This window comes from Micromys minutus (genome assembly GCF_963924665.1).
Source record: "Micromys minutus genome assembly, chromosome: 4".
In the NCBI taxonomy this organism is placed as follows: Eukaryota; Metazoa; Chordata; class Mammalia; order Rodentia; family Muridae; genus Micromys; species Micromys minutus.
The window spans coordinates 18,043,116-18,063,112 of NC_137973.1; the positions used below are offsets into that span (position 1 = coordinate 18,043,116).

At 39.0% G+C, this 19,997-nt stretch overlaps 1 protein-coding gene across 1 annotated transcript in view; it reads right to left on the reverse strand.

The window, feature by feature from the left end:
* Positions 1–352: 352 nt before the first annotated feature.
* The window catches only part of GLRB (glycine receptor beta), a gene marked incomplete at its 3' end in the record, with an annotated part of 75,700 nt that continues 56,055 nt past the window's right edge, over positions 353–19,997 (reverse strand). Inside the window, exons 8-10 of the mRNA XM_080915523.1 lie at positions 17,754–17,906; positions 11,918–12,210; positions 353–646 (exon numbers count right to left, since the gene is read on the reverse strand). Coding sequence (XP_080771649.1) covers positions 353–646; positions 11,918–12,210; positions 17,754–17,906 — 740 coding nt within the window. The remainder of the gene's footprint in view (positions 647–11,917; positions 12,211–17,753; positions 17,907–19,997) is intronic.

A 19,997-nucleotide genomic window follows, 5' to 3' on the forward strand; every position in this document is an offset into this window, starting at 1 on the left:
CTCGGTCAGCGTGCACATCATGTTTTCATTCGGATTACTGAAAGTATTTGTAGTCATAGAGTTACAGTAGCTGAAGAGCACATTATGTAGATTATGTAGTATGTGTATTTGTCATTGATTCCTAAAGCACTATGCTCAATATACATACATCTATCTATCTCATGGCTGGAGCACAGAAGTTACAGGTTCATGCTGCCATTTAAAAGTAAGGTGCTGCATTTTATTATAATCAAGTGGCATCCAAAATGCAATATATTGCTATGAAAATGCAACATTTTCACAGATCGGCAATTATGAATTGCATTGGTCACAATGAAGTGGTGTTGTATTTCATACAAATGGAAATGGTTTGTCATAAATATATAGACCAGTATATAACATTGAAGAACAAGAAGCAGAAGGGAAATAATGCTCTTGCATAAAGGTCGATGCGCTTGGCTGCTGTTGGGATGACAGGCTTGGCAGGCGGAGGCTTCTTGTTCTTTGCCTGTGGTTTCCCAAGTCCATTGTTGACTTCAATGGGTTTCCCATAGCAGTCATAATTGGATAATTCAAAATCTCTTGGTAAGCTTCCAACAATGCTGAAGTCATTGGATCTCAGATCAGACTTGGAAGTACAAACTTTCTTGCATCTGGTCTCACCAACCTGGGTGTAAAAATGAAACATGATGTAACAGAATTTAATTTATAGATACTACATCTCTTCAAAAAGGTACTTTAAAATTGAGTTTGTACATTAGCAGGAATAGTCAGCTTATTAACCGACAAGATCAATTGGACATTTAAGAAAGCTCTGATACTTTGCCCAATTAACTAGGCTCATACTGTTGAGTGGACTTCTTTTTATTAATTTGTATTAAGAAATAAAGCATGAATCAACATTAATTTGGGTTACTGTTTGGGTTGCAGTACTTTTCTCAGTTTAAATATTTAATAAAAATAAAAATAAAAACCTGTCCTTGATCCCAAGAAACTATTAGTGTAAGTGTGGGTTCAGAGCTTTCATTTTTGCTTTCCTGTTTCCAAATAGAATTCCTGATTAATAGATGATAGAGCAGTTTGTCCTGAAATAAGAATGTTAGTCTCTGAATCACAGCCATTAAAAATCCATATTATTTAAATATCTACTGAGCAGTAAGGAGAGCATGACTTAATATTGTAACAAACAGGTAAGAAGAATTCCCAGAAGTTGTCACTTTCCCATTCTTAAGTCACTGGAAAGTCTCTGTGACTTTGTGCTGGGCTCCTACGTTCAGACCAAGTGGCATGATGCATGTGTGCCATCTGTGTGCTAGGAAAGAAGTAAGGTTGGTTTCCTGCCTCTGAAGGATCCTCAGACTTATTTTAAGAAGTCTGGACTCACTCAATAGTTGGAGGGTCTCTTTTTTGTTCCATTCATCAGAAATTTTACACAAACCTTTATTGTTTCGAACTTAAATGCAAATAGAGCAGTAGAAAAGGTTTTACAATAAAAATGGCCTCTTCAGCAGTTATAATTCTATAACTAGACATATGATCCACCTAACAGAGTATTCCAACTCAACACATTCCTAATTTGTCTTGTCAATCCCTAAATTCATTGATTTCCCATTATTCCACATATCTCATTTACTCCCAGAATGTACATTATTGCCTCCAAGGGACCAATAACAGAAATGAGACATCACAAAGATAAAGTTGCCCACAGCAACAACAACAAAAACAACAACAACAACAACTCAAGCCAATAAAACCGTATTATTTTACAGGTCGCTGAGAGCTTGGAAGAGCTGCAGGAGGGCTTTCCATCTTAAGTGGAGGGGTAAATCAACTTCTTCTTCCAACTCTCTACCCCAGGAGAGGCAGCTCAAAACTCTCATAGCATAGGTTGTGGTGCTGCATGGGAGTGAACAGTTCTGGCCCAAGTCCAGAAAAGGCCCAGCTGCATTAGGACTGGGCACTGCCATCGGAACTCACAGCCTACCTAGAGAGAGAAACAACAAGAAACAGTCTCGTTCTGAGACCACCAGTTCACAGAACCACAACTGAGCCAAGCCCCAGTAAGAGACAACAAGATCACATACCATCATCTAAAACAAGATGGCAAGAGGCAAGCACAAGACTCTAAGAAACAGAAAACCAGGACAACCTGGAAACATCAGAACCCAGTTTTTCCACCACTGAAAATAACAAATCCCAACTCACCAGAAAAAACAAGATTCAGACTTAAAATCATACTTCATGATGAAGATGGAGATCTTCGAGAAGTGCATGAGTAACTGCCTTAAACAATTACAGGACAACATACATAAACAAATAAAAGCTTTTAAAGAGGAAACACAAAAATCACTTAAAGAGGAAAAGGAAAGCACAAACAACCAGGTGAAGGAACTGAAAACAGAAAGAGAAACAATGAAAAAATTCCAAATAGACAACCCTAAATTTGGAAAACCTAGGAAAGACATCGGGAGTCATAGATGCAAGCATCACCAACAGAACACGAGTGATGGAAGAAAGAATCTCAGGAGCAGAAGATACCATAGAAATCACTGACACAACAGTCATAGAAAATGCAAAAATCAAAAAGATTCTAACCCAAAACATCCAGGACACAATGAAAAGACCAAACCTAAGAATAATAGGAGTAGAAGAGAATGAATATTAGCTGAAAGGCACAGTAAATATTTTCAACAAAATTATAGAAAAAAACTTCCCTAACCTACAAAAAGAGATGATAAGGAACATACAAGAAGTCTACAGAACACCAAATAGACTGGACCAGAAAAAATTCTTCCCTACACATAATAGTCAAAACAACAAATGCTCTAAACAAAAAAAGGAATACTAAAAGCAGTAAGAAAAAACGACAGGTAACATATAAAGGCAGACCAATCAGAATAACACCTGACTTCTCAACAGAGACTATGAAAGCAAGAAGATCCTGAACAGACAGCATACAGACTATATGGAAGCAAAAGTTCCAGCGTAGGTTACTATATCCAGGAAAACTCTCAATCACCATAGATGGAGAAACCAAGATATTCCAGGAGAAAACAAAAATTACACATTATCTGTCCACAAATCCAGCCGTTCAAAGGATAATAGATGAAAAACTCTACCACAAAGAGAGAATCTTCACTTTCTTTTTTTTAGAAAACTCATGAAACTAATCCTCTCACAACAAACACCAAAGAAGAAAAGCACATAAACATGAGTCTAACTCTAACCACAAAAATAGCAGGAAACAACAATCACCATTTCTTAATATCCTTTAACATTAATGGACTCAATTCTCCAATAAAAAGACATAGACTATCAAACTGGTTACATAAACAGGATATAATATTTTGCTGCATATAGAAAACTCATCTCAGCAATAAATACAGGTACTACCTTAGAATAAGAGGTTGGGAATAAACATTCCAAGCAAATGGTTCCAAGAAAAAGGCTGGAGTAGCCATCCTAATATCAAATAAAATATATCTTCCACCAAAGGTCATCAAAAAAGACAAGGAAGTATACTTTTTACTCAACAAAGAAAAAAAATCTATCAAGATGAACTTTCTATCCTGAACATCTATGCTCAAAACACCAGATCACACACATTCATAAAAGAAACTCCACTAAAGATCACAGCATATATTATACCACACATAATAATATTGGAAGACTTAACACAACACTCTCATCAATGGAAAAAACATGGATGCAAATACTGAACAGAGACAGAGTGAAACTAACAGAAGTTATGAACCAAATGGATTTAACAGACATCTATGAATGTTTCATCCTAAAACAAAAGAACATACCTTCTTCTCAGCACCTCATGGCACCTTCTCCAATATTGACCATATAGTTACTCAAAAAGCAGGCCTCAGCAGATGCACAAAGATAGAAATAATCTCATGAATTCTATCAGATCCCCATGGAATAAGGCTCGTCTTTAATAATAATAATAATAATAATAATAATAATAATAATAATCACAACAACAACACAAAGTCCATGTACACATGGAAGCTAAACAACAAGGTTCATACTTAAATATAGTAAAAGCAATATGCAACAAATCAGTAGCTAACATCAAACTAAACTGCAAGAAACTTGAAGCAATCCCACTAAAATCAGGGACTAGACAAGGCTGCCCACTCTCTCCCTACCTGTTAAATATAGTAATGGATGTACTAGCTAGAGCAATGAGACAGCAAAAAGATGTCAAAGAGATACACATTGGAAAGAGAAAAGTCACAATTTTACTGTTTGCAGATGATATGATAGTATACTTAAGTGACCCTAAATATTTCACCAGAGAAATTTACAGCTGATAAACATGTTCAGCAAAGTGGCTGGATATAAAAATAACACAAACAAATCAGTCACCTCCCTCTACTCAGAGGACAAACAGTCTGAGATAGAAATTAGAGAATGGACACCCTTCACAATAGTCACATTGAATATAAAATAGCTTGGTGTGACCCTAACTAAGCAAGTGAAGGATCTGTATGTCAAGAAGTTCAAGTCTCTGGAGAAGGAAATTGAAGAAGACCTCAGAAGATGGAGATATCTTCCATGCTCATGGATTGGAAGGATCAACATTGTAAAAATGGCCATCTTGCCTAAGGCAATCTACAAATTCAATGCAATTCCCATAAAAATCCCAACTTAATCATTTATAATGTTATAAAGAGCTATTTGCAAATTCATTCAGAATAATACAAGAGCCAGAATAGCAAAAAACATTCTCATCAATAAAAAACCTTCTGGGGGACTCACCATCCCTCCCCTCATGCTGTATTACAGATCAATTGTGATTAAAAACTGCCTGATATTGGTACAGAGATAGGCAGGTAGAACAAAGCAATAAACTTGAAGACCCAGAAATTTACCCACGTACCTATGGTCACTTGATCTTTAACAAAGGAGCTAAGAACATTCAATGGAAAGGGGGCAACCTCTTCAACAAATGGTGCTGATTCAACTGGCAGTCAGCATGCACAAGAATGCACATTGTTCCCTTCTTAAATCCGTGTACAAAGCTCAAGTCCAAGTGGATCAATGACCTCTACATAAAACAAGTACACCGAGACTAATAGAACAGATTCTAGGTAATGGAATACCCTAGAACACATAAGCACAGAGGAAAATTTCCTGAACAGAACACCAGTGGCTTATACTCTAAGATCAAAAATCAACAAATGGGACCTCATGAAATCTCAAAGCTTCTGTAAGGCCAAGGACACTGTCAAAGGACAAAATGGCAACCAAAGTGTTAGGAAAAGATTTTTACCAGTCTTGAGGCCTATATACAATATATACAAGAAGTCAAGAAATTATACTATACAGAATCAAATAATCCTATTAAAAACAGAGCTACAAAAAGACTTCTCAACTGATGAATATCAAATGTCTGAGACGCAGCTAAAGAAATGCTCAACATCCCTAGTCATTAGAGAAATGTAAAACAAAACAACCCTAAGATTTTACCTTACACCAGTCAGAATGGCTAAGATCAAAAACTCAGGAGACAGCAGATGCTGGCAAAAATGTGGAGAAAGAGGAACACTCCTCTATTCTTGGTGGGATTGTAAACTGTTGCAACCACTCTGGAAATCAGTCTGGCAGTTCCACAGAAAATTGGTCTTAGTACTACCTGAGGACCCAGATATACCATTCCTGGGTTTATACCCAAAATATATAGCTCCAACATCTAACAAGATCACATGCTCAACAATGTTTATAGAAGCCTTATTTATAATGGCCAGAAGCTGGAAAGAACCCAGATGTTCCTCAACAGAGGAATTGATAGAGAAAATGTGGTACATTTACACAATGAAGAACTTCTCAGTTATTAGAAACAACAGGTTCATGAAATTCCTAGGCAAATGGATGGAACTTGAAGCTATCATCCTGAGTGGTGTAACCCAATCACAAAATAACATTCATGGTATGTACTCACTTATAAGCAGATACTAGCTGTTGTTAAAAGTAATGGGGCACCAATGTTGTTAAAGATGATGTACCAGATTTCAGGACCAATGTTAGGAAAAGGATGAAGAGAGTTTCAGAGATATGACCCATGAAGGTGCGGCAAGATCTGGGGACAAGGGAGATGCCTGGGGGGGGGGGATCATATTGGAAATCTCTTCCCCCTGAGGGACCAGCCACACAACAGTATAGTATGTAGTAAAGTTTATTCAGGTCATGGGAGAGTTAAGAGGGTAGTATAGGCAGAGAGAGAGATAGAGATAGATAGATAGATAGATAGATAGATAGATAGATAGAGAGAGAGAGAGAGAGAGAGAGAGAGAGAGAGAGAGAGAGAGAGAGAAGGAGGGAGGGAGAAAGAAAGAGAAGAGAGGAATGGAGGAGTAGATAGAGGAGAAGTAGGCACCAGCCATGAGCACGTGGAGAGAGAGGGCGAACTGAAGGGGAAGAGGAGAGATAGGGGTAAGAGAGGAAAAAAGAGCAACAGAACAAGAGGAAGGAGAGCTAGGAGGATAAAAGCAGCCCCTTTAATAGTGTCAGCTCACTGGGGCGGAGCATACCTGGCTATGCCAGGCAATTGAGGGGCGGGGTATACCTGGGTGTTGCTAGGTAACTGAGGCGTGGGGTTTACAGAATCCCAACACTGTCCCCTCTCCCCCTCCAACAAAAAGCTTGGAATACAAAAGAATTTATCTACAGAACTTATGAAGCTCAAAAGAAGGAAGACCAGAATGTGGATGTGTCAGTCCTTCTTAGAAGGGAGAACAAAACAGGGGAGAAAATACAAGATCAAATAGAGGAGCAGGGATTGAAGAAAAGGTCTACAGAGACCTGGAGAGGCCTCACCTGGAGAACCACCCCATATGCAGCCACCAAACCCAAGCACTATTGCTGATGCCAAGAAGTGTTTACTGGCAGGAACCAAACATGAATGTCTCCTCAGAGTCTCTGCCAGAGTCACATAGATATAGATGAGGATGCTTGCAGCTAACCATCAGACTGAACATGGGTGCCCCAATGAAAGAGGTAGAGAAAGGACTGAAGAAGCTGAAAGCTTTGAAATCTCATGGGAAGAAAAAGAAATCAACCAGTCAAGGCACTGAGTGAGAGAGGGGGATTGGGAGAGGGAGCAGTTTCATGGAAGCAAGTTAAGGGAAGGACGGAGGAGAGTGGGAGGGTATAACATATGAAATGTAAATACAGAGAATATCTAACAAAATTTTTAAAAATTTTAATATTTCCTAATTTAAACTCTGGAATTTTGTGCATGGTTCATGTAAAAGCAAATGATTTTGTATAGAACTTCTAGAACTAAAGATGTCTTCTCTAGATATTAAAAAGATGCCCAAAGGAAATAATTGGGATAGAATATAACTGAATCTAAATCAATGCTAAAATTTAAACATACCTTTACCATCAAGACACAGCTCCCATGGTCACATAAGCTTTCTTTTGTTTATTAAATTACTGAATATTGAGCACAGGGGAGCTGTTTTGTCTTTGTGTAGAGTGTTAAGAAAGTGTTACAGACGTTGCTGACAACAACAACAGGTTTGAAGCTGCTTTCATAAAGGAAAAGGAAAACAGATCAGCTACCAAAAGACTGAAGGCTGGTCAAGCCAGTGCCATCTTTTCGTTTTTATGAAAGGGAGCCAGATAGCCAGAAACAAGGTTAAAAACATAATTTTGCACGATAACCACAACTGTATTCCCTAAAAACTCTTCTACTGAAGTCTGGGTTATATATTTTTGTGGTTTCGGGTATACTTTTACTTACTGATCACACTGTTGTTTTTTAAATTGGACTTTCAGTTTCCACAATTCAGAGTTTTGTTATGCTTCTATTGTTATTTAGACTAACAATTAGGGGTGAACTTCCTGATTGTAATTTCTTGGAAATTTCTTGTGTTTTCAAAAGCAAAATACATGTGAACAAGCAGATAATGAATCTGAAGATATATATATGCATTTTTTATGGAACTGTTAGATTTAAAAAGAATACATTTCAATTTTTATTTTATTTCACATGTTAACATGTGCCAACTCTGTGAGTTTACCAAGTTGTAGATTGCTGTAAGCTTAGTGGGTATATTAGTTGTAAGGTATTTAGGATCTTATGTTACTGAGAAAGGCATGATTATGGAATGTCAGGAGGCTCAAAGAGGGATGACTATGGCAGGGGCTGAACAATGAGAGATAACAGAATGGCAGGGACTGCAGTTAGGAAGTAATCTCCCCACATCTCCTCACATGGAGGCATCCTCCAGGCTCCTGTTTGCATTTCAGGAAGTAAGAAATAAATACATGCTGCTCGTTTGTCTCACTCACAGAATGTTCAAGGTGTAGAAACATACTCTACAGTCTCTGCTCAGTACCAGTTTCTGAGGCTATGATGGCAAGAGAAACTCCAGTCAAACCCTGGGGAGGGGAACTACAATTTCTCTGAAAATAGTTTTTCTGGTGCATGATAAATGTTAGGAAAGTGTTAAAACAGATGTGGCGTCCTAGGCCTATGATCATAGCTCATAGGAGGCTAACTCTGGAGGCCACATAGAGCATTGGTGAACAGCTTTAATGAGTCAGGTGAGGTGCAGAAAAAGTAAAGAGTCTGTGGGTCAGAATAACACAATGGACCTCTGTTTCTGGGAGAAGAGAGCAGACTTCATCTTTTTCTCTCACTGAGTTCCATGGAAACCCTACCTTATATATTGAAAAGAATTTAAGAGAAGCAAGCAGCAGGAGGCAGAAAGATGAATAGTGGACTGGAAAAGCAATGCTAACGTGGGAGGAGTAAGGAAGAAGGGCAGGAGGAACAGGAGAGAGGAGGAGAAGGAAGAAGACTATCATAAGGACCACTGTAAAGGTGCAGGGCATGACTCCGACCCTGCCCTCTAAACCTTGGACTCACACAGTGGTGCATCCTCTCGTTGTCTTTCCCCTTACACATTTCTGATTTGGAGCTCTAGATGTCCTAATGTGTACAGACAAAAAGTCCCCAAGAGAAACTGTTCTGTCTAACAAAGGAAAATGTAAGAACAACCCAGCAATAAAATGTTGAGCCTCTGATTTGTCATCTACTCCATTCAAATGTCCCAGATATAGACACAAATAATCTGTTCTACACACAAGGAAAAGCTGTGGGAGGGCTGTAGGTGCTGTCTCTGAAGGCCATAATAAATCCCACATCCCCACAGAAATGGTGTGAGACTAGGTCATTGTCAAATGGTCCTCTACCAATAAATCCCACATCCTCACAAAAATGGTGTGAGACTAGGTCATTGTCAAATGGTCTTCTACCACACTGCTGTGACACCTCTATGGAGAACGGAAGCCAAGCAGTCCCAAGTTCTGTGTGCTAGGAAAAAAATGAAGAGAGTAGCGAGAATATGTTCTGTGGAAGTTTGGTGAGGCATGGGGGTAAGGGGAATGCCTCTGGGGGACCCATGTTGGGAATCCCTTCCCCCCGAGAGACCAGTCAATGGACAGGATAGTACAGAATAGAGTTTATTCAGGGCATGGGTATGGGGAGTTAAGAGGGTAGTAGAGGCAGAGAGAAAAAGAGAAGAGAGAATAGAGAAGCAGAGGCAGGCCATGGTGGAGAGAGGGGGGAAGGAAATGGGGAGAGGAGGGTCAAAGGGGCAAGGCCAGCAAGAGAAAACAAGAGAGAGAGAAAGCTGCCAAGAGACCAACAGTGCAAGAGAGAGAAAGACAGAGGACGGAGCACCCAGCCCCCTTTATAGTGCCTGGTAACTAGGGGAAGTATACCTGGCTGTTGCCTGGTAACTGTGGGGTGGGGTATACCTGGCTGTTGCCATGTAACTGTTAAATAACATCTACAGAATTCCAACACTGTGCCCATGCAGACCACATAGAGATTGAGCCCTCCCTTTGTATTCAGCAGGAGAAGGTGACTGTCCCTTAGCGAAGTAGAACTTAGACTTATAATTCCCCTGGGAGCAGCGATGCATCAATAATGTCCATGTCCCTGGTAGGACACTTAAAACCACTAAAACAGAGCTTTAAATATGATTCAGAGTCTCATAATATAAAATGTCTAGGATCTGGCAGCCATTCTGAGGGATATTTCAAACTAAATGAAAAAACATAATAAATGTCAAATCCAAGATATCAAATCTTCAAAAACTGAGAACCATACTAAAGCATCTATGACCAATATGCTTGTAAAAATGAATCTATGACCAACATGCTTATAAAATGGAAACCTAGACTATCTCAGTAAGAAACAAGAATTGAGATGAAAAAATACGTATATATTTTCACCAAGTGGTGAATGTAGAAAGTTAGTAGCAAGTCATAAAAATCATGGCTGAGTCAATGGGAAAATGCAAGAGCAGAGATAAGAACCAGGTAAGAGCTGAAGTCTGAGGAAGATTATCACCTTCTAATACTAATACCTATAAGTGTAAAGAAGGCAATCTCATTGAAATCTCTAGATGAGTTATATTACACATAGGAAAAAGAACTAGAGTGTTTATTTCCCATGGAAAGCCGTAAAGAAAGAAGTGTAATCATACATGCATGACAGTTAATGAAATTAACTCTTAGTCTACAGTCCTGTAACCAAAGAGAACAGTCATCATGGATAAAGGAGAAAACAAGGACTTCCAGATGGCAGAAGAGAGTCCACCAGCATCTCCTCTTCAATATTCACTTAGACTCATGCTCAGCAGGATTATGGTTTTTGATTCTTTTCTAGATATAATTTATAAAATTCAGGTGATAAGAACTATAGATGAATATATGTATTCCTCTTTATTGAACTGCAGTAACATAATGTGGGGTACACTGCTAAATTTCAAGGAATTTTCTGTCTGTTGCTCAGATTAGGTAACGTCTTCCGTAGACTTTAAAGCTCGCAAATCCTTTCCTCTGCTTCCCGGTTGATTTTCCCGCTGTCTCTCTTAGATGGCAGCAGACAGCTCACCAGCAGCATACCACACAAAATAGTGACTGAAAGATCATGTCAAAAACTAAAACGTAACTTTGAAACACTGGTGTATAAGAAAGAATACAGTAAACACACACACAGAGCCACAGGTTAAGCAATATGGCAAGAATTAGTTTGCTCTTCGGTCTAAAAATTCTATAAGTCGCATATGTTTTAGAATTCCATGTAAGAGTGCAATGGGAGGAGGGGTCAACGCACAAAGCATGGGACCAGAACATGATCAGAGAAGGCACTGTGTTCATGGATGTGGGATGGATAGATCTATTGGTCTCCTGGAGAGTTTACAACCATCAGCTCTATGGAAATAGCCTTCAGGCTGACTTTTCTTCCCCGAAGAGTGAACATCAATCAAGAACCTGCAAGTAAGTGCACAGGTAAGTTTAATCTGCTAAGCAGCAGGTTGTACTGGAACCAATTACTTGAATCCATTTTTAAGTCAATGATACATGTCAAGGCAGAGCTAAAGGCAGAGGGGCTATGCGGGCATTCTCTAGCTGTGCTGAATAAGCCAGAACGATCCTTAAATGTGTGTTGAGAGTGTCTGTGGGCCATCCAATTGTTAAGTGATCTGCTGACCTAGCATGGGAAACTCCTCAACACCGTAGGACCGAGAAAGTGATTGACCAACAGCCTGGCTCTCCGAGCCTCAGAGTTGAACGAAGGTCTGTGCAAACCCATAAGTCCCTGTGCAAACCTATGAGTCCCTTGGTTTCTTACTAACATTTATATAGTGTGGTAAAAACTTGTGAAATATCTCTCCATTCAGTGAGGAGCAAGTGAAGTTGTGATTTTAACAGTTGAGAGTTTTCAAAAATTATAACGTATTAGTATTTTCCTAGAAGTTCCTGACATGTTTTGTGTTTTCAGAGAAGACGTCCCTTGCTGGACTCTGTTCTGTTGGAAACAAATGTCAGTCCCACCATTTCATTTGCAGTGTCTTGTTCCTGACACTGAAGGATGGGTGAGCAATCCCATGGTTCTTACCTGCAAAGTGCTGATGTGAACTGGGGTCCCCGTACCGTTGACAGTGTTCTTCTTAGCTGCGTTTCCACCTTTCCCATCTGCTTGCTCAGCCTTAGCGATTCGCGCCTTTTCAGCTTCAACCCTTTTGGGATTGTTCAGCATCACCTGGACAACAGCATACTCCACGAGGGAGGCAAACCCAAAGAGCAGGCAGGCAATGAGCCACACGTCCAGCGCCTTCACATAAGACACCTTGGGAAGCTCCGCTGCAAGGGTGGTGCACTCTGAAGCCAAACTGAGCACGGAGAAGATGCCTAGCAACAGGAGAATCAGCTGGGTTTATCCTTGGGAAAGGCTTTACAACCATTGCTCATTCACTATTGAACTCTGATGTCTTTCAATAGACCACAAACAACCCTTAGGTGTCTTTAAGCATCGAATACTGGAAGAAATATAGTGTACTATGTTGTAACTGTGGTCGAGAAATGTTTGTACATATGCGTCATTTAAAAAATAAATGGTTTAAGTGCTTTTAAACCAAGGTTTGGAAGCACAGCATAGATTTGATTTGAGAATTAATCTTGTCCGGAACCTTGAGAGTGTCTCTCAGAGAACTCTGTGATTTATTCGTTTTTCTGATTTCTTGACTTTTTTAAAGAGAGATTTTTACTTGTAGGAGGAATTTTCATCCATAAACAAGAATAGAGCATATACATTGTTGATTATTTTCTTTGCTTGTTGGTTGGTTGTTTTGTTTTGTTTACAATATAATGCCTCACTGAGAAGATTATAGTATAGAGCATTCCTGTTCATTTCAAAAAGAAAATCTCAAATATTTTAAGAGAAAGGAATGCAACCCTGCTATAGAAGATACCAACTTAGGATGGAAAACCAGCATTATATACAAACATGTGTGATCATCATACAGCAATTAGGTTTATGTAACATAAAACAAATTAAGCAATCTTAAAACTCCAGAGATAAATTGTTGCAATTACAAGTGTCTTTCTCCCCTCTAGTCACTCTGCCTTCTCGTCCTTCCCCTCTTCCAGCCTCTCTTCCTGTCACCAGGAGGGTGGTGGTGAAGCACGGCTTGCCAGCACAGACACAGTACCCATCGTGACACAGTGGTCAGTGACGTCCACAGAGAGATGCTGTCAGTCAACATACCGACACTTAACTTTTTGGACAGCAAGCCCTGGTGCACCATTGGTTTCTTTGTTTGTTTGTTTGGTTGGTTGGTTGGTTCAGCATATTCTGGAATAATGACTTGATAGGCATCTAACTTACTATTTTATGCATAATATTTGTGAGTCATTCATTTACAAAACGACATCAATCTCAATGGGTTTACCTGTCAGTGGAATATTAACATGGAAGTTTGAGGAACTATCAATTATTGCCATAAATGACGGTGGGTTAGACCCCTGAGCCATCCCCTAACTGCTCTCCTTGATTCTACCTTTCCTTCATCAGTCGGTCCACAATAAATTGGGCAATGATTAAACTCAAAACTAATCAAAATTGGAGTCTGATAAAAGGTTTCCAGAGAGCCAGACCTCACGTTTACTAACGATCAGACTCAAGCCCTTGTTTGTTCTCTCCTAGATAATGACACGAATTACTTTCATTTCTTCCTTTCCTTTCTTTAGTTAGAATTCTCTCTTCTTACGACTGTTTCTGACAAGCACATTGTTCTGTCTCATCTCACGATCTCATATGGTGTATATCACACTTATTCGGTGTCTGCTGCTTTGCAAGGAAACATAGATGCATCAGAGGAAAAATGTTTTTAATCCATCTTACTAAGATTTACTATTCATTTTTATGACTACAATCTTATCTTCTTCTATAGTTCCCAGCAAGTAGTCACTAAAAGCAAATGTGTTGAATAAATTCAAATATCCCAAAGTGCCTTGTTAGCTATATAAAAATACAAAAATATATACATACATATATGTAAAATAAACATATATATGTATACTACATACATTTCATATATATAATAGATATTACATACATATAATTTCTAGTATGAAATATATTTCCAAATTATTAATCTAAAGACTTAGCGTGTATAGTGCCTGCTATGTGAACACATGAAAACATGTGTTTAGATCTCTGGCTTCTATGCAGGTATGGTGGCATGTGAGTGTTATGCAGCACTGAACTGAGAGACAGAGACAAGCAGTGTAGCCAGTCCATGAGCTCCATGTTTAGTGTCTTAAAAAAATAAAGTTGAACATGCCCAATGCCCACTCGGAGTGTGTACACACAAGCTAAGACTATTGCACAAACACACAAACGCTACCCACAGAATAACAAAATAAAGACCTGGGTTCTATGGCTCCATCAGAGATTTTGATCCAATTGCTTATTTAAATAAAACAGTCATTTTTATTGTGTCTTTGGTTTCTTATCCGTTAAAATATATAAATATGATAGCTCAATTGCTACAAAGGCATTTACCAAGACTTACTATCCCTGTATTCATTCTCTAGAACGCACAACCTTAAACAGTGTTTTAATACACACATACACCACACACACACACACAAACACACACACAAATACACACACACAAACACACCACACACACACACACACAAGAATATATGGCTGTGCATGTTCTCTCTCTCTATATATATATATATGTGTGTGTGTGTGTGTGTGTGTGTGTCTAAAAATCTGTGTTCTAACCATTCCCTTCAGTAATTCACAATGAGTTATGCACAATTTTTTATTGAAAGAAATCCAAAAGTAGCAGCCCATCGTCTAATGGGAGGCCACGTATGCCAGAGTTTCATCAAAGCGAGGTCCCGGTGAGATTCAGAAAGCACACACAATGGAATTTTCACACTTTCTCTAGTCAAAACTCTTGACTGCACGCATGTTTACATTTTGAGCTGTACTTTCTGCACACAAAGGGTCTATGCTTAGTTTCTCACAGAGCACCGTTTGGAGGAAGAGGAGACATAGGACAGTGGGGACATCACATCTGCATGGTATGATCCTTACCACTGAGCTTTATCTCCAGCCATAGCAATTACTTTAGAGTCTTGAAACAAATACATGTTTAAATGACTAAATGGTGTCATTTAAATGGTAAGTAAATGGTGCTTCTTTGTTACCAATGTTGTGTTTATTAAAAGGTAAAGAGTGTGAGGATATGCTTTAAGGAGATGTGGTGAGATATGGGGGCAGACCCATGTTGAAGCATCCCTTTCCCCTGAGGGACCACCTGTGGGTGGAGTTTAGACAGAATGCTAACAACCAGCCTTAAAAATTATAAGTTACTGATGCCAAGAAGTGCTTAATGAAAGAAGAGATATGGATGCCTTCGCAGAGGCTCTGCCAGAGTCATACAGATACAGCTGAGGATGCTTGCAGCTCACCAACTGACTGAACAGGGGACTCTAATGAAAGAGCTAGAGAAAGGACTGAAGAAGCTGAAAGGGTTTGCAACGCAATGGAAAGAACAACAGTATCAACCAACCAAATCCTCCGGAACTCCCAGGGACTAAAACACCAACCATTGAGCACACGTGGAGAGACCCATGGCTCCAGCTGTATATTTAGCAGAGGATAGCATTGTCTGACATCAATGGGAGAAGAGGCCTTTGGTACAGTGAATGCTTGTTTCCCAGTGTAGGGGAATGCCAAGGCACTGAGATGGAGAAGGTGACTGGAAGAGGGAGCACTTTCATGGAAGCAAGTGGAGGGGGAAGGTCAAGGAGAGTGGTGGGGATAGGGAATAACATTTGAAATGTAAATAGAGAGAATAGCCAATGAGATATTACCATAATAAAAAAAGAGGTACTGTAGTCAAAGTGTCTCTTCACAGTAATTGAACTCTGACTGAAACACCAGTACTGTTGATGTGATGTGTGGAATGCTGGGAACTTTTCAGAGGGTGCATAAATGCTTAGGGCCCTGAGAGGAAGTTCGTGGTGGGCATTGGTCATGCGGGGGGGGGGGGGGGGGGGGTTGGCTGTGGTTTGTTAGTAGTTGTGCTCAAAGAAGAAACAGAAAGGAATTAGATTGAGGGGATCTCTCTCTCTCTCTCTCTCTCTCTCTCTCTCTCTCTCTCTCTCTCTCTCTCTCTCTCTCACACACACACACACACACACACAAACACACACACACACACACACACACACACACACACACACACACACACACACACCTTTCTTTCTCTCCTATCTAGTGAAAAATCCAGGGAGATGACAAATAAGAACCCACTACAGATGAAGGATGAAAAAATAAGAACTCACAAAGTATCAAAGACTGGCTCCAATTGAGCCTGACTATTCTGTGACTTCTTACAGGAGTGAGTATCATAAATTGGTATGGTCTGAAACTCAACAGCAATAATAAATGATACAGATAACAACAGAAATATTAAGTAACTAAGTTGTAACACATGAGTATTACAAGGAAAGAGAAACAGAACTTAAATGGCACTTGGGAGGTTTTTTTTTCTAAAATAATAAACCATAGTATGACACTCACATGCTATTTAAAGGTGAAATTACGCCTGGACAAATGTATCATCAAATGACCATGCTATTGTGTAAACATGAGAGTATAACTACACAAATGGAGATAGGAAATCCTTCTATTCACATGTTATTGTGTAAACATGAGAGTATAACTACACAAATGGAGATAGGAAATCCTTCTATTTACGTAGTAATAATATCATGCATGCAGGCAATATTGAGGAAATGTCCAGTAATTAGTGCATGACTTTATCCTTTGAGCCTGGGATGTAGATTACTTAGAATGATCTCCACCAACATGGGTATTTGTTTTGAACTTTGGCACTAGTGAAGATTTTATGTTTTATTGATGCATGACTATATTCAATCAATAAGTACTTACTTTGAAAAAATAGAATAAATCAATCACTGCAAAATTTTCAGAACAAAAAAATAAAAAGCATTTACCAACTGCATAAACACTGAAAAAATAGAGATCCTTGTCAAATATTGAAGGAAGCCCCCTCCAAACTGCAGGCAGCTATCATTTCTAAATTCTCTGCTTCAAGGTTGTTGCTGATGCACATAGAGGTTTGGTTTTTTGCTATTTATTGTCATGATAAATATGATAAATACTGGCCCCAACTTTGGGTGGCCTTCAGGGATTAGAGCATCCTCACTACACCAAACTAATACTGTATGACCTTTCCCCTTATTTTAAAACTATTGGTTAGATGAAGATGCCGATAGCCTATAACTGGGCATAAGAGAGTTAGAATGGTTTAGTTTCTCAGGCTTGGGGGTCTGAGGCAGAAAATCAAGGGAGAGAGAAGAAGGTGCTATGAGACAAAATATACCAAGTCCAGGAGAAACAGCAAGTATCTGGGAAACACTGCTGGGAGGAGGTAGCCAAGCCAGAATGTAGAAATGTAGATTATGATTTAACCCCTAGTAATTATTCAAGCCCAAGAAAATAGTCATAGTCCGAGTCTCATTTATTTGTTAGGTATTTTGGATAATCTTAAATTGGATACAACACAAAAGAGCACATTTTACTATCCTTGTTCAGAAACGCTTTGACTAGAAGCTTTTCCAATTTCAGGGTCCTTAGTCTTTGAAATACTCACATATATTTTATAAAGTCTTAAGCCTAGGACCCAAGTTCAAATATATTCATTTACAGTTCATAACATGTATACCTTAAACACAAAACGTGAGGGTAGTTTTATACATGGTGTTTTTATTACGCTCTCCCAGAAAGTGAACGTGTGTAATTTTCTACTTGTTGCACTTGGACTTTTGGGGTCTCACATTTTCAGGATAGGATGCTTAACCAGGCCCCACAGTCATGGTGGAAGAGAAGAAGAGAGGCTTACCCAGAGGTACTCTGGCAGCACTGGCATCCGGGTTGATCCAGAAAGAGAGCCAGGACAAGACCACGATCAGCAGGGTTGGTGCATATACCCCCATCATGTAGAACCCAACCTGTCTCCTCAGGGTGAAGATGACTTCCACACAAGTGTAGTAACCTGTCAAAGCCAGATCAATGACAGTTGTGAGCACCGTACCTAGATAGAATGATAACTTAGAAGGACCTTCAAGGGACAAGACACTTCTACCCCTGACAACTTCACAAAGCAAACACTGCAAAGGTTTCTCTTTCGTTGGCGACACTTTATAAAGAGGATGGCTCTTGCTTCCTCTGAAGAGCCAACCTCACATGATATCTAGCGTCATGTGTCAGGACTGAGTTTGTGTGAGAGTCTGTAACTTTGTCCATTTCCCTTGTCAGAGACACTAGCAAGAAAGATGAACCTATGAGCTCCTACACTGAATCAAAGCAGCAGGTTACTGTTAGGAGGAAACACACTCGGTCTGTATCTGTCAGCCTAACCTTCAGCCATGTGAAGCAGATCTGGTGGGTGGGAAACAGCACAGTCTCCAGTAGGTCACAGTCAGAGTTAACCCTTAAAACTTTGTGTAACCATTAGACAGAAGGGAGAGTAAGGATTGAGGACTCCAGTGACCACCCAAAAGCTGTGAACTGGGAAGACAGAATTTTCCTCTCCACCTTCTTCCCTCCTGTACCCTAAGGCTCTCAACCCTCTACAACTTCTACTCTCTCCTGCTGAGACTAGTGCAGAAACTGCTCTAGAATAGAATTCTAGAACTTCCAAAACATCCACATTTTCTCTTAAGCATTGGCAGTCTGGTGAAAGGTTTTGTTGTTCTGAGGGAGGAAAGGAAAAGAAAAGAGGACAAGTGACAGACATATTCTGACAAAAGTCCACGTGAAAAGAGGACATACTTCCAAGTTGGTGGTTGGTTGTTTTCCGAATATTTTGGTCCTTTTGGTCAGTAGTTTACATTGTTTATGCTTATTGTTTAAAAGGTTTAATACTTTTAAACTAGTCACTCCATATAGGCTAAGCTGACCTCAAACTTATAAACCTTCTCTCTACCTCGTTGCTCTGGAATAACAGTCAGGCATTGCCATCCCAAAATAAAATAGTTAATTTGGATAAAAATGGCAATTACCATTTAATAAAAGTAAGCGTATGTATGAATATTGAAGGTTAAAAGACTCATGTTGTTTTCAGTTGGCCCTGTACTTAATTATTTTAAAATATTAACACAAACATATACACCATGCATAAGTGAACTAATTATGAATGGAAGAATAATCTTCTGATCCACTGTGTTATAATTAAGGAACCATATTGCAAACACTAAATTAAATATCTATTTAACAAGACTTCCATACAACATTCTTTGTCACAAGCCTCTTACTTTACACGAAAAAGCTACTCTGTTCCTATTAATTATATCCAGTGCTGTCTCAGGGAGATTCGAGAGGTGAAACATCAGCACAGAACAGAAGCGGTGAGTGGGTAGGAATGGGAGCAAATGCTGGAAATGACGTCAGAAACAAAGTGCACAGCTTTCTAGTTTTAACATCATTAAAAACAAAGCAATACAGTATATTGTTCACAGGTGTAGAAGATGAGGGGGAAAGTTAATAATGTTCCTTCTTGTCTATCCTGGCATGCATTTAAACTTCCTCGTGATAAGAAAACCATATGGCCTTAACCAGTGACCATGTGCAGTATTTCAAACTTATAGCTTTTCACAATAACAGAAACTATTTCGTATCTACAAGTGATAGGTTTAAAAAGGCTCATAGTGCTTCAGAAGTATGGAGCTCAACATACCTTGTTATTTAATAATATCACTTTATGCAGTAACAATATCATGTTGTAACATTTATTCATTCACCTACTGCATATGAATTTCAGAATAACACATATGTATCTATAAGCAATTATACATATATGTATGTTTACATATACACATATACATGAAGCCTCTCCAGCCACTATATATATTACATATAGTTTAATATATAGGTATGTATACAGCTTAGTATATATATCATTCATAATATATTAGTGTATATACTATATACAGTAGTATATAGTCAGTATAAACTAGTATAATTTAAAATAAAAATGTACATTCAACCTCTCTATGTTTCAAGATAGCCTGACTGAATGACATACTGCATGTGTTTTCAAGCAGCGTTCCACCATGGACTTTCACAAAGGTCCTCACTAGGAGAC